The sequence below is a fragment of the Solea senegalensis genome, linkage group LG11 (genome assembly GCF_019176455.1).
Source record: "Solea senegalensis isolate Sse05_10M linkage group LG11, IFAPA_SoseM_1, whole genome shotgun sequence".
NCBI lineage: Eukaryota > Metazoa > Chordata > Actinopteri > Pleuronectiformes > Soleidae > Solea > Solea senegalensis.
This window is the reverse complement of record NC_058031.1, coordinates 24,123,211-24,134,787: the sequence shown is the minus strand read 5'-3', so window position 1 is coordinate 24,134,787 and position 11,577 is coordinate 24,123,211. Positions and strand designations below refer to the sequence as shown.

Below are 11,577 nucleotides of genomic sequence, written 5' to 3'. Positions count from 1 at the left end.
AGTAGTAATCGTAGCAGTAGTAGTAGTAGTAATAGTAGCAATAGTAATAGTAATAGTAGTAGTAATAGTAGTTGTAGTATTAGTAATAGTAGCAGTAGTAGTAGTAGTAGCAGTAGTAATAGTAATAGTAGCAGTAGTAGTACAGACAGGAGTAATGACAGTTTTTACAGTCAGTTTTGTTTTTATTTCTTGTGTATCCTCATAAACATGTTCGTACAGAAAGGCATGATGGGTAACAGACAGGATGGAAGGCAGTGGCCGGCCACTAACCAATAACCTGCAATCAATCAATCAATCAATCAATCAATCACTCAATCCATAATCCATAACAACAAAGTAGCAGAGGGAGCACAGACATGCTGCTGTTACACCTGCAGGATGTCATGGTAACTAGACTCTCACCACTAAGGGGCGGGTCACTGTGGTCACATGCCATCATGGCCTCGTACTCCTCTGATTGGTTCTTTGACAGCTGAGTCAAAACATATGTTCCTCATCTTCAAACTGAAATATTAGTATTAGTATTTGTTTTCTTTCAACCTCCCAATGTTGCCATGGTAACAGCATAATAACACAGCTCAAATCAGAAATGTTGACCTCTGACCCCTGACCTCAGCAACCCATGTAACAGCAGCCATTAATGACGGGGCAGGATGATGACATCACTGTGATGAAGGAACACAAACCTTGGCACAATCAGCACAAACAGGAAGTAAAAAAACTGCTCAAAACTGGTCTGAAGTGTCTCGCTCTGACTGGTTTGAACTGGCTGTAAATTAGTTTTTTGTTCAACCAAATCAAACATTTGAAGCCGTTCCACTGTTCAGCAACATTTAAAACTGAGTGTAAGCCACACCGCTAACTGGAATGTGATGTCACTGAAGCTGCGCTGATCAGAACCAGTTAGAACCAGAACTAGGAACCGTCTCTTTCACCTGATGAAGGTGTTACCTCAGTGGGCGGAGTCTGCTGGACACGCTAAAACCATGCTAAAAACACGCTGTAACAATCACACACACACACACACTGAGCACCACACAGTCCAACACTGTGAGAAATTCACTGTCCAGATTTTGTTTAGCCTAGCTTAGCACAAAGACTGGATGAGGAGCTGAACTGTTAGCCTAATTAAATAACAGCACAGTCAAATCATTTTGACCCTCTTATGACCGCCATTATAATCAGGCCGCCTAGATTTATTTGAATTTCATGGCTGTAGAATTGTCAAAAAGTGTTCAATGAGTGAGTGAGTTACGCGGTTGTCAACCGTAATGACAAGTATATTGGCGCAAAGCTCGATTTCTCTGCTTTCCGGTATCCATCTATCTGTCTTCTACCACTTTATCCTCCACATGAGGGTCGTGGGGTTGCTGTGCCATTCTCAGCTGACATAGGGTGAAAGGCGGAGTCACACCCTGGACAGATCAGCAGTCCATAGTTTTTGAATTTTGTTGATATCACAAACGGTCTAGGTGTTACAGAAATGAGAAGTACACATGCCGTAGCAGAAAGGTTAACCCACTAACCCCGGTTAGCATCATTAGCCTGAGTTGTCTCAGTTAGCTGGTTTAAGCTAAATGAATGCTCACTCCTGCCTCCATCTTGATGCTACGCTAGGCTAATGCAAAGTAAACACAGTGTGACAGAGAATTGAACCTTCAGCTAGTCAAGCCAACATGGCCGCCTGCTGGGCTCTAACTGAGGGAGGAACAATTCACCACTGCACAGTCACATGACTGGGGGGGAGGGGCCACGTGAGAATAAATTAATATTTACAAAAGTCTTGACTATTTCTTTTTGCATCAAGCAAACAAACACAAGGCAGATTCATAAACACGTAAACAACAAGATTAATAAACAACAACGACAACAGCATCATTAAAACAACGAGTCTCTTCTTAAACTGAACATCAGCGAGTCCATGACCCAAGGAGGTCAGAGGTCATGGTTCTTCTCACATCTCACAGTTAATATTTTTATCATCAATGATTTTTTTTTTAAAATATGAATTATCATTTCTTCATAAACTCCACAATAAAAACTGAAGCTTTCTCATGTTCAACATGTTTGACATATTAAATTTCACTTTTTAAATTTTTCCAGGGAAACATGATATTAAATAATTTAAATGACAGTTATAAATTAAATTGACGATGAAACAAATAAATTGTTTGGTTTAAATTTAAATTTAAATTTAAATTTAAATGAAGTTCTGTAATCCCAGGGGTTTCTTCAGGGCGGCAGTGATGAGAAGCTGCAGGGTCACTCCTCAGAGAAGAGGATGCTGGGAAGTGTAGTTCAGCAGCTGTGACATCACTGAGGAGTTTCCGCAGGTCAGACTTAACACTGAGCGGTTTTCTTCAGGAGGGACGCAGCGTCCACGCTTTTCAGACGGCTCTGTGACGACATCACACACCTCTGCGATGACATCACACATCAGAACGTTTTCTTGATGGACGGGTCATTGTTCGGTGTGAGGTTCACGTGTGTCCACGTTTATGTTTTTGGAAGGAGCACTGTGTCTATGTACTGTATATGTTTTTATATATATATGTATATATATATATACATATATAATTATTATCATAATATACTTTCCTGCATCAACTGTGTGTGTGTGTGTGTGTACACGTATGTATGTATATATTGTGTATATACAGTAAATGCCTGTGCACGTTTTGTGCCCATGAGTCAAACTATAGAACATTTTTTGTTCATTAGCCTCAAATATACTTTATATAATTGATCAGGTTGCTTCTTATGGTGCGACCATTTACATAAATTAAATTAAAAAGTAAAAGTATCAGTGTTTTCACCACTGACGTGAGTGGCGGCCATCTTGGAGGCTTGCGTTTGTGAGGTTGCTCCGACTTTGCTCAGACTTTTGAACACACCATTAATTCTTATTTTATATACATATATATACGCATATAAATGTATATATTAATATTGTCAATGATTAGAATCTGAATGTATAAAATCTCCTCCAGTTAAACTTTATATATAGTCTTCTTCTGACTCTTTGTGTTGTTGCAGTACCCTGCTCCACCACTGGTACAAAGCGCCGCAGTACTGTGACTGGCCACAGGGAGGCTCCACTGACTGACACATGTTTGAGTGTAAACATAGGCGTGGTTCAGTCTGTCAGCAAATGTCAGCTGATTTGTGGTCGATGATGTAATCACAACAAACGACCAATCACAGTGAGAGACGTGGAACGACGTCGAATAAATTCACAATGTCACAACTGTGGCTGGAGGTGTCTCCATGGCGACAGCAGCTGAGAATCATGGGTGTGGAGGGAGTGAGGCTCCGCCCAGCTCACCTGACACAGGTCAGATATGGTTAAGCAACATGAGAGAGAGAAAGAGAGGTCATGTTGTGTCGACAGTGGGCGGAGTCATGCAAATGTAAATATACATAGGTTCTGTGTGTGTGTGTGTGTGGGTGTGTTGCCATTATGGACTGATCTCTATCATCAGGCCCTGTCTTCTTCATCGTCATTCTTTCTCATCCAATAGAATCATGTGTTTTCGTTCTCTGCAAGCTCCTCCCCCTCCTCCTCTAGGCTCTCCACGATTGGCCGTTGGACCTGAGGCTCCTCCCCCCTCCCGGCCCTGGACAGGACATCCATCCACCGCCGTTGTAGCTCCTCCCCGTCAGCGCTGAAGTACAGCGTCAGATGACTCTGGGACATCTTGAAGGCGTGGCGTCTCTCCAGGCGGTCACTTGACTCAGGGAGTGAGACATCGAAGCCAATCAGAGGGACACTGCGCTGCGCCTTCACGTCCTGGAGACAAACATGTGTCATTGCTTTATCAGAGGGCATCATGGGTAATATGTCACTGGCACTTACCTGCGGCGCTCCGTAGATGTAAAGCACCAGTGGCTCGTTCTCAGGGATGACAAACCACGCCCTCTGCCAGCCCCGCCCCCCTCCCTTCTCCATGTGGTGAAGGAAACTACACATGACACTGTTCTCTGCCGCCAGCGAGGCCTGTTTCTATGGCAACAACAGAGAAAGAGAGAGACTGTCTTTTTCTGTATGTGATGTCTCTGTGATGTGACTGTGATATGACTGTGATGTCACTATGATGTCACTGTGATGTCTCTGTGATGTCTCTGTGATGTCATATGATGTCATATGATGTCTCTGTGATGTCTCTGTGATGTCTTTGTGATGTCTGTGGTGGTGATTTCACTGTGACGTCTCTGTGACGTCCCTGTGATGTCTCTGTGATGTCTCTGTGATGTCTCTGTGATGTCTCTGATGTCTCTCTGATGTCTCTGTGATGTCACTATGACGTCTCTGTGATGTCTTTGGGACATCTCTGTGATGTCACACTAACCTCCAGGATTGAGCGCCTCCTCTGTGTGCTGCTGCTCAGTGCGGCGGGCGAGGGAAACACACCCACCAGCGTCACATAGCAGTCCACACAAACGCGATTGGCTCGGTTGTTGTCGTACGACAAACGAGCACGAAACTCTGAACACTTCCCACAAACCACCTGGTGAGACGGACATATGAACAATGATTGATTCGTTTACATATTGATTATCATATCATACATATTGATTATCAATGACCAGTTCCTGCCTGGACTCTGGTTCATTTCCTGTTTTATTTTGAAGTTAATGACCTCTGTTTATTTCCTGAAATACAGTACTGGACTGGTCATAGTGTAGTAACTGGACTGGACTAAACAAAGTGGACTGGACAAGTCTTACCGGACTGAAATTTCTGGACTGGACTGAACAAACTGGACTGGCCTAGTCTTACTGGACTGAGACTTGACTAACTGGACAGTTCTTACAGGTCTTACTGGATTTGAACATGGAATTTGAATTTGACTGGACTGTGTGTGTGTGTTGTTGTGTTTGAGCGTGTTGCGTGTGTGTACATACGTGTCCACAGGCTTTACAGTGATGTCGTCTCTTGGTGATGGAGTTAAACGGCTCCTGACATTTCATACACAGAGTGACCTCATTCTCTCTGATCGGAGTTGGAGCTCGTTTCCCCAACTCCACACAACTCTGAGATAAGACACACAGTCAGTGAATTAGTGAGTGTGTGTGTGTGTGTGTGTGCATCTGCGTGAGTGTGCGTGTGTGTGTGTGCATCTGCGTGAGTGTGTGTGTGTGTGAGTGTGCGTGTGTGCGTGACTCTGCGTGTGTGTGTGTTACCGGGGAGTGAGGAGGTGTGGACTCTTCATCACGTAGTGAACAGGTTAAATGTCTTGAGCTCTCCATCGTCTGTTCATGTCTCTGAATGGTCACCTGGATGGCCTGCACACACACACACACACACACACACACACGCACACGCACGCATGTGTACACACACACTTTTAACACAGGGAATCAAGCTGATCTTGTGTGTTTCATCATCAGAATGAGTTTGTACCTGGATCCAGTCCTTCTTGTCCTCCTCTGTCCTGCAGAGAGACAGACAGAGACTCAGTGATGATGACATCATCAAGTGAGTGTCACTGTGTGTGTGTGTATGTGTGCGTACCTGGCCTGCAGCTCCAATGACCTCTGTTTTCCTGACACCAGGAAGGTTCTCGACACAGCGGTGCTGCTCGTCTCCTTCAGCTAGACAGAGACAGACATGGGCGAGGGCAAGTTTAGGGGTGGGTTCTGTACTGGACCATGATCCGGTTTAACAGATGTGACCAACTTTAACGTCTCACCTCCATGCCGTCCACATCAATGCGAGCGCGGACGCCATATTTCTGACCAATCAGGCGCAGCTTTGGGACACAGTACAGCAGCCTGTCGCTGAACTGCAGAGACACAGGTCACATGTCAAAGATCAGAGACGCACAGGTGCTGCTGGGTCACTGCTGCCTCGTGTGGTCAGTTTGTAAATCACTCGCACTCCCACACCAAACCCCATGGAGAAAATCAGTGATTTTAGCTCACGGGGTCCTCTGCTGCCTCGTGTTGTCACTTTGTGTCACTGAGGTAAATCTGAACAAAGGATTTCAGAATTTTACAAAATAAGACATTTGAATTTAGTGATGGAGGCAGCAGTGGATCAGCTTGTGTGTGTGATGTTAAAATCACTGATTTTCTGGGGTTTGGTGTTGGAGAGTGAGTGGTTTACAAACTTCAGTTTCCTGATGGAAAAGTCTCACAGTGAGATGAAGATGTGAACATGTTGTTAACATATCATAGACTTAAACTGACCAGTATGAGGTATCGGTCCTGCGTCGTCCCGTTCTTGTTGGACAGTTTCAGGATGTGTCCCTCTTTCACCAGCTCGTTGGTCGGGTTCACAATGTCTTCTTCTCCTCCCAACAACTCGTAGACCTTCAACAGTTTCCTCATTCTCTCCTGACAGGGACGAGAGAGCGAGAGAGAGAGGGACACGGTCGTGATGTCATTACTGCACACACACAGTGTGACCTTTCACCCATAGTCAGCACAGAGGGTGCTGGGGTTGAGGGTCAGAGGTCAGTTAAACTCTTACCATCTTCCTGATGGCGGCGTTTGAATGTTCTGCTGCTGTGGCGATGAGCTCTAGAGACTCTGCAGAGAGACATGTCAGGTTAGTTAGTTAGTTAACATCAGCTAACATGTTCACCTGCTACTAGCTGCTTTAAGTGCTTTTAACTGGTGTATGTTATGTAGCTAATATTGGCTGATATTAGCTGATGGTGGCTAGGGTAGTTGATGTTTGCTAACTTTAGCTAACATTAGCCTTGTCACCACAGAGGTGTTTTATGTGGGTGTGTTTGTTTCTCATACTCTGGGCGTCCCTGCAGTCCGGGGCGTCCTCTGGTAGTCGGTGCAGATAATCTTTTAGCAGAAGCTCGTAACGAGGAATTCTTTGAACTGGCTCCAACATGTGATGCTGTAGAGTCAGGTTAGCACAACGCTCCTCCCTCTGTGTACACACACACACACACAACACACAACAACACAACCACCAGGTGAGTGTCATCATCGTATTCTTCATCATCTTCATCATCTTCATCATGGCTGATGTTCACCTGGATCTCATGGACGATGCTCTTGAACTGAGTTGACCTCTCTGTCCACGTGTTGACAAGCTCCATGGCCCGGTCAAAGTTCTTCACATACTCTCCGTACATCTTCAGGAAGGGAGCCAACTTCTGCAGGATGTCCCCGATCCGAGGGTTCGAATCCCTGTACACAGAGGAGGAACAGAGTCAGAGGAGGAGGAGGAGGAGTCAGCAGGAGAAGAAGAGGAGGCAGAGCAGAGTCTTCCTCACCACTCCTCCATTCTCTTCTGCAGCGCTGGCAGCAGGAACTGCTGGTGGAAGCAGTAGATGGAGCAGATGTTGGAGAAGATTCCCTGAACCACATCACAGGGGAACGATGAGCGAGAGCGAGCCTCCTCCAGGAGTCTGGCACAGAAGACCTGCAGGGGGAGACCAAGAGCAGCTTTACAACCTGACAGGGACACAGTCATGCAGTCAGGGTCCAGGTCAGGTGACTCACCTGGTCCAGAAGGTGGAGCTTAGAGACGTAGGCGGTCTCAGTGTGCAACAGCTCGTTGGCGATGTTGAAAACCCGTTGCTGGACGGACATCTGCACAAAGACACGACAAAGATTAGGTGACCACACCCTCCCTGTGAGGCTCCACCCCTCACTGACCTTTCTCACCTCAGCAGAATCCTGTCTTTCTGTTGTTGTGGGTGGAGGCAGCACTAGCGTAAGCTCCGCCTCCTCCTCCTCCAGGTCACTGTCACCCTCCTCAGAGAAGTCCCTCCTCCTCCTCGCCGCTCCCCTCACGCCCGCCTCCTCCCCCTCTCCCTCACCAGCATATGAGGATGAGCTGGAGAGACGGGGCAGAAGGGCGGGGCTGCAAGAGTAGACCACACCCCCATCATCAATGCCAGCGAAGCACAGCTCCTCGCTGTGTGACGGAGAACTGATGCTGTCGATCCCACTGTCCCGATTCGCCAGCTTCCCGTCCGTCTGCGAGGAGGGGAGGGACAAAAGCTCAGATGGAAGCTCTGATTGGTCCAGCGGTGGCTGCTGTTGTTGTTGTTGCTCCCTCATCTCCACGGCAACCACCTTCTCTTCCAGGAGCTTCTCTGAGGCACTGCAGCCCGACTCCATGGACAAACGCTTCTGATGGACGTCATCGAGACAAGCTGCTGTCAGCTCTTCATCTTCATCATCATCATCATCATCATCATCATGATGATCATCATCGTCATCAGCCTGTGGGTCACCCTGCTCATCCCCCGCTGTGATGTCATCACGACCTTTGACCGGAGAGGGAAGCGCCTCGTCAGGTAAGGGAGGAGCGAGGGTGGACGGTGGTGAAGAGGGACAAGGGGAGGGCGGGTCAGGGAGGCGGGGACATAACGCCCCCCCAGTGATGTCAGGAACTACGATGATCTGCTCCCTGCATGCAGAGACACACACACACAAATTAAAACAGAAACTATAACATCATCACGCGACCTTGGACCAATCAGAACTCACCGTTCAAACTTCTCGATGAGTGACAGGACACATGTGGGGGACGCGGTGCCATCGGCGCGTGTGGGCGCAACACGCCCCCCTCTGGGATCTGCTGGGAGTGGTCTACATGGTGGAGGAGGGGGGAGGGGCTTCCCTGGAACCCTGGGTCGTGGTTGCGACAGCGTCGCCTGCTGAAGGTGGGGGGGCTTCGGAGGGACTGTAGAGGACGGGGTAATAGGTCAGTCAGTGATGTCATCACCGTCGATGACATTTACATAAATGTTTGAATGATAATAAAGAGTTTTACCCTGAGGTTTGGGTCCAGGTGGGGGCGCTCTGCTCCTGCTCAGTGGAGTTAAATCCGACGGTCTCGGCTCACTAGCCGAGCTCTGTTGCTTCATTCCCGGAGCCCCTCTCTCCAGGGAGGTGGGGTCTGAGGGGGAGGAGACGAGCCCCAGGTCAGAGGTCGGCTGCTGTGGAGTGTCAGCATCCAGCGCCACCTGGTGACCGCACGGTGAACAGGACGGCTCCAGAGGTAGACTCTTAGTCAGCAGGCTGGGACTGGAGGAGGAGGAGGGACCTGGGGGCGGGGATAAATCACAATGATGAAAGTGCACGCCCACATAGTGACAACATAAGTGTTTTAGATGTTTGTCAGGACAACATAGGTCAGTTCACTGTCAGTGAGCAGAGACACGAGGACAGAAGCTCCAGTGTGTAACTTTTGTTGCCAGAACACTTCTAGCATCACTAGTCCAACCGTGTCACCGGGCGACACCAGATCCAAACACTTCTATACCATGAAACACAGAGAGTCTAACTCAACACTGAGGGTACTCACCTGAGTCTGGGTTGAATCTTGTTCACATTTAAAAATTACATACTACAGCTTTAAGACTTGTGTAACAAAATCTATGTCAGAGATTTTAGCTTGCGGCGACACAGGAGGTGGTGTGTCACTGGTGCTAGCTGCTCATGTTAGCATCCATGCCAACAACTTATACTATCATTTAGTATTATTTTTAATGCCATATTTTAGCAAATGAATCACCTACTTCACTCTCAGTGAAAACAAAATGGAAAACCGGTTTCAGCCACTGAGTTAAACACTTAACTAGTAAAATCTACGTCAATCTAATCAGTTATTCACAGAGACTTTTTTATTATCACAGAGACACAGGAGTTGTTGAGCCACTGCTGCCTCCATCACTAAGTTCAAATGTCTTATTTTAATGAATTCGGCTTTTGACATATTTCATTTAGACTTAACTCAGTGACACAAAGTGACCACACGAGGCAGCAGTAGACCAGCAGCTCCTATGTCCCTGCCAGCTAAAATCACTGATTTTCTCTTTGAGGTTTGGTGTGGGAGAGTGAGTGGTTTACAAACTTCAGTTTCCTGTTAGAAAAGTCTGTCTCACAGTGACATAAAGATATCATAGATTTTATTACGCAAGTCTTTTGTTCAATGGATAAAATCAGTTTCTGCTGGAGTCTCTGCTGCAGACACGTTATCAGCGTCAGCCTGGTTCTCAGCAGCAGGGGGCGCTGTCTGTGTGGCCCAACACACACACACACACACAGCTGCAGCAGCAGAGGATGAATCAGGTTCTAAAGATGATGAAGAGTCCAGGTTCTACTGGGGACCAGGACAGTGAGGGTATGTGTGTGTGTAGGGGGCGTGTCCGACGCTGCAGACAGAGGATTTCTGACACGAGCCTCCGTGTCTCACGCACACACATGCACACGCACACACGATGATCGAGTGTGTATCGATCAGACGGATCAATAACTACCAGCCAGATGTTAAGCACAGATGTGTCACGTGACCTCAGCGGCAGACGCAGTCTCATGCACTCATATTACCCTACATTCACTGCGGCGAGATGTCGGTCAGTGTGTGCGCGTGCATGACAGACCGTATGGGAGCGCGCGTTTGTCATGTCATTCCCAACCCCCGTCCCTGTCAGTGTGTGTGCAGACGTGTGTCTGTGTGTATCTGTGTGCAGACGTGTGTGTATATAAGTGTGTCTCACCTCTGTGTGAATGTGTGTGCATATGTGTGTCTCACCTCTGTGTGAATGTGTGTGCATGTGTGTCTCACCTCTGTATGTATGTGTGTCTCACCTCTGTATGTATGCATCTGTGTGTCTCACCTCTGTATGTATGCATCTGTGTGTGCATCTGTGTGTCTCACATCTGTATGTGTGTGTGCATCTGTGTGTCTCACCTCTGTATGTATGTGTGTGTCTCACCTCTGTGTATGTATGTGTGTGTGTCTCACCTCTGCTTCTGTCCATGTACATCGCGCAGCAAAACACAAATCCGGTCATTAAAGACAAATGTTGGTGAGAGAGAGAGCGGCTCTCTCTCCCGGTGCACCGCTGGAAACACACACACACACACACACACACACACACACCGACACCGACACCGACACACACACCGCGGCACACGGACCGGACCGGACCCACCGTCTCTCTCTCTTACACACACACACACAGTCACCGCAGAGCCGCAGATGCCGCTTCACCGCAGATAAGTAGGTTAGATCCGCTCGGTTTGGTTCAGTGGGCTGCCCGGTGTGTGAGCGGCGGGCGGGGGCAGAGCGAGGGGGAGAGGGGGGAGAGAGAGAGAGAGAGAGATATGGTCTATCAGCGCTTTAACTCTCTCTCTCTCCTCCATGTTGGTTTCCATGACAACGGTTTTGAGAGAGAGAGAGCGCAGTGGAGAGAGTAGATGTGTGAATGTGGTCACAAGGTTACATATTAAATGATATACTTTACAGATCTGGTCTGGTCTGGTCTTGCTGCTCTGGTTTCTGTGGTCATATCTGGGTCTAGTTTGGACTTGTCTCTGGCCTGGTCTTGCAGATCTGGTCTATTTGTTCTGATCTACTCTTGTTGGTCTGATTTCTGAGGTCCGATGTGGTCTCTGGTTGGTTTTGCTGGTCAGATCTGGTTTATTTGGTGTGATCTTGTTAGCCTCATCTCTCTGATCTAGTCTAGCTGTTCTGGTTTCTTTGATTCTTTGATCTGGTCTGGTTGCTTTGATCTGGTCTTGGTCGGTTTCTTTGGTCTGGTTTCTTTGATCTGGTCTTGTTGGTCTGGTTTCATTGTTTCTTAGATCTGG

General features: G+C 47.5%; 1 protein-coding gene across 1 annotated transcript; it reads right to left on the bottom strand.

Moving 5' to 3' along the window:
- Window positions 1-161: 161 nt before the first annotated feature.
- fgd1 (FYVE, RhoGEF and PH domain containing 1) lies at window positions 162-11,020 on the bottom strand. The gene is made up of 18 exons (XM_044037572.1): window positions 10,730-11,020; window positions 8,753-9,025; window positions 8,467-8,662; window positions 7,636-8,386; window positions 7,471-7,560; window positions 7,242-7,390; window positions 6,999-7,155; window positions 6,754-6,892; window positions 6,476-6,534; window positions 6,193-6,339; window positions 5,694-5,786; window positions 5,516-5,595; window positions 5,405-5,435; window positions 5,185-5,286; window positions 4,906-5,034; window positions 4,350-4,508; window positions 3,857-4,003; window positions 162-3,790 (listed from the first exon to the last, which is right to left on the bottom strand). Exons 1-18 carry the CDS (start codon window positions 10,776-10,778, stop codon window positions 3,524-3,526), a joined length of 3,018 nt encoding a protein of 1,005 aa, XP_043893507.1. The 5' UTR covers window positions 10,779-11,020; the 3' UTR covers window positions 162-3,523.
- Between the last annotated feature and the right edge of the window lie 557 nt (window positions 11,021-11,577).

Coding starts and splice junctions, on each gene's coding strand:
- fgd1 (XM_044037572.1), bottom strand. CDS start 10,778: ATGACCGGATTTGTGTTTTGCTGCGCGATGTACATGGACAGAAGCAGA. Junction 7,156..7,241: donor CAGAAGAGAATGGAGGAGTG/GTGAGGAAGACT, acceptor CTCTGTGTACAG/GGATTCGAACCCTCGGATCG. Junction 4,004..4,349: donor GGAGGCGCTCAATCCTGGAG/GTTAGTGTGACA, acceptor TTGTTGCCATAG/AAACAGGCCTCGCTGGCGGC.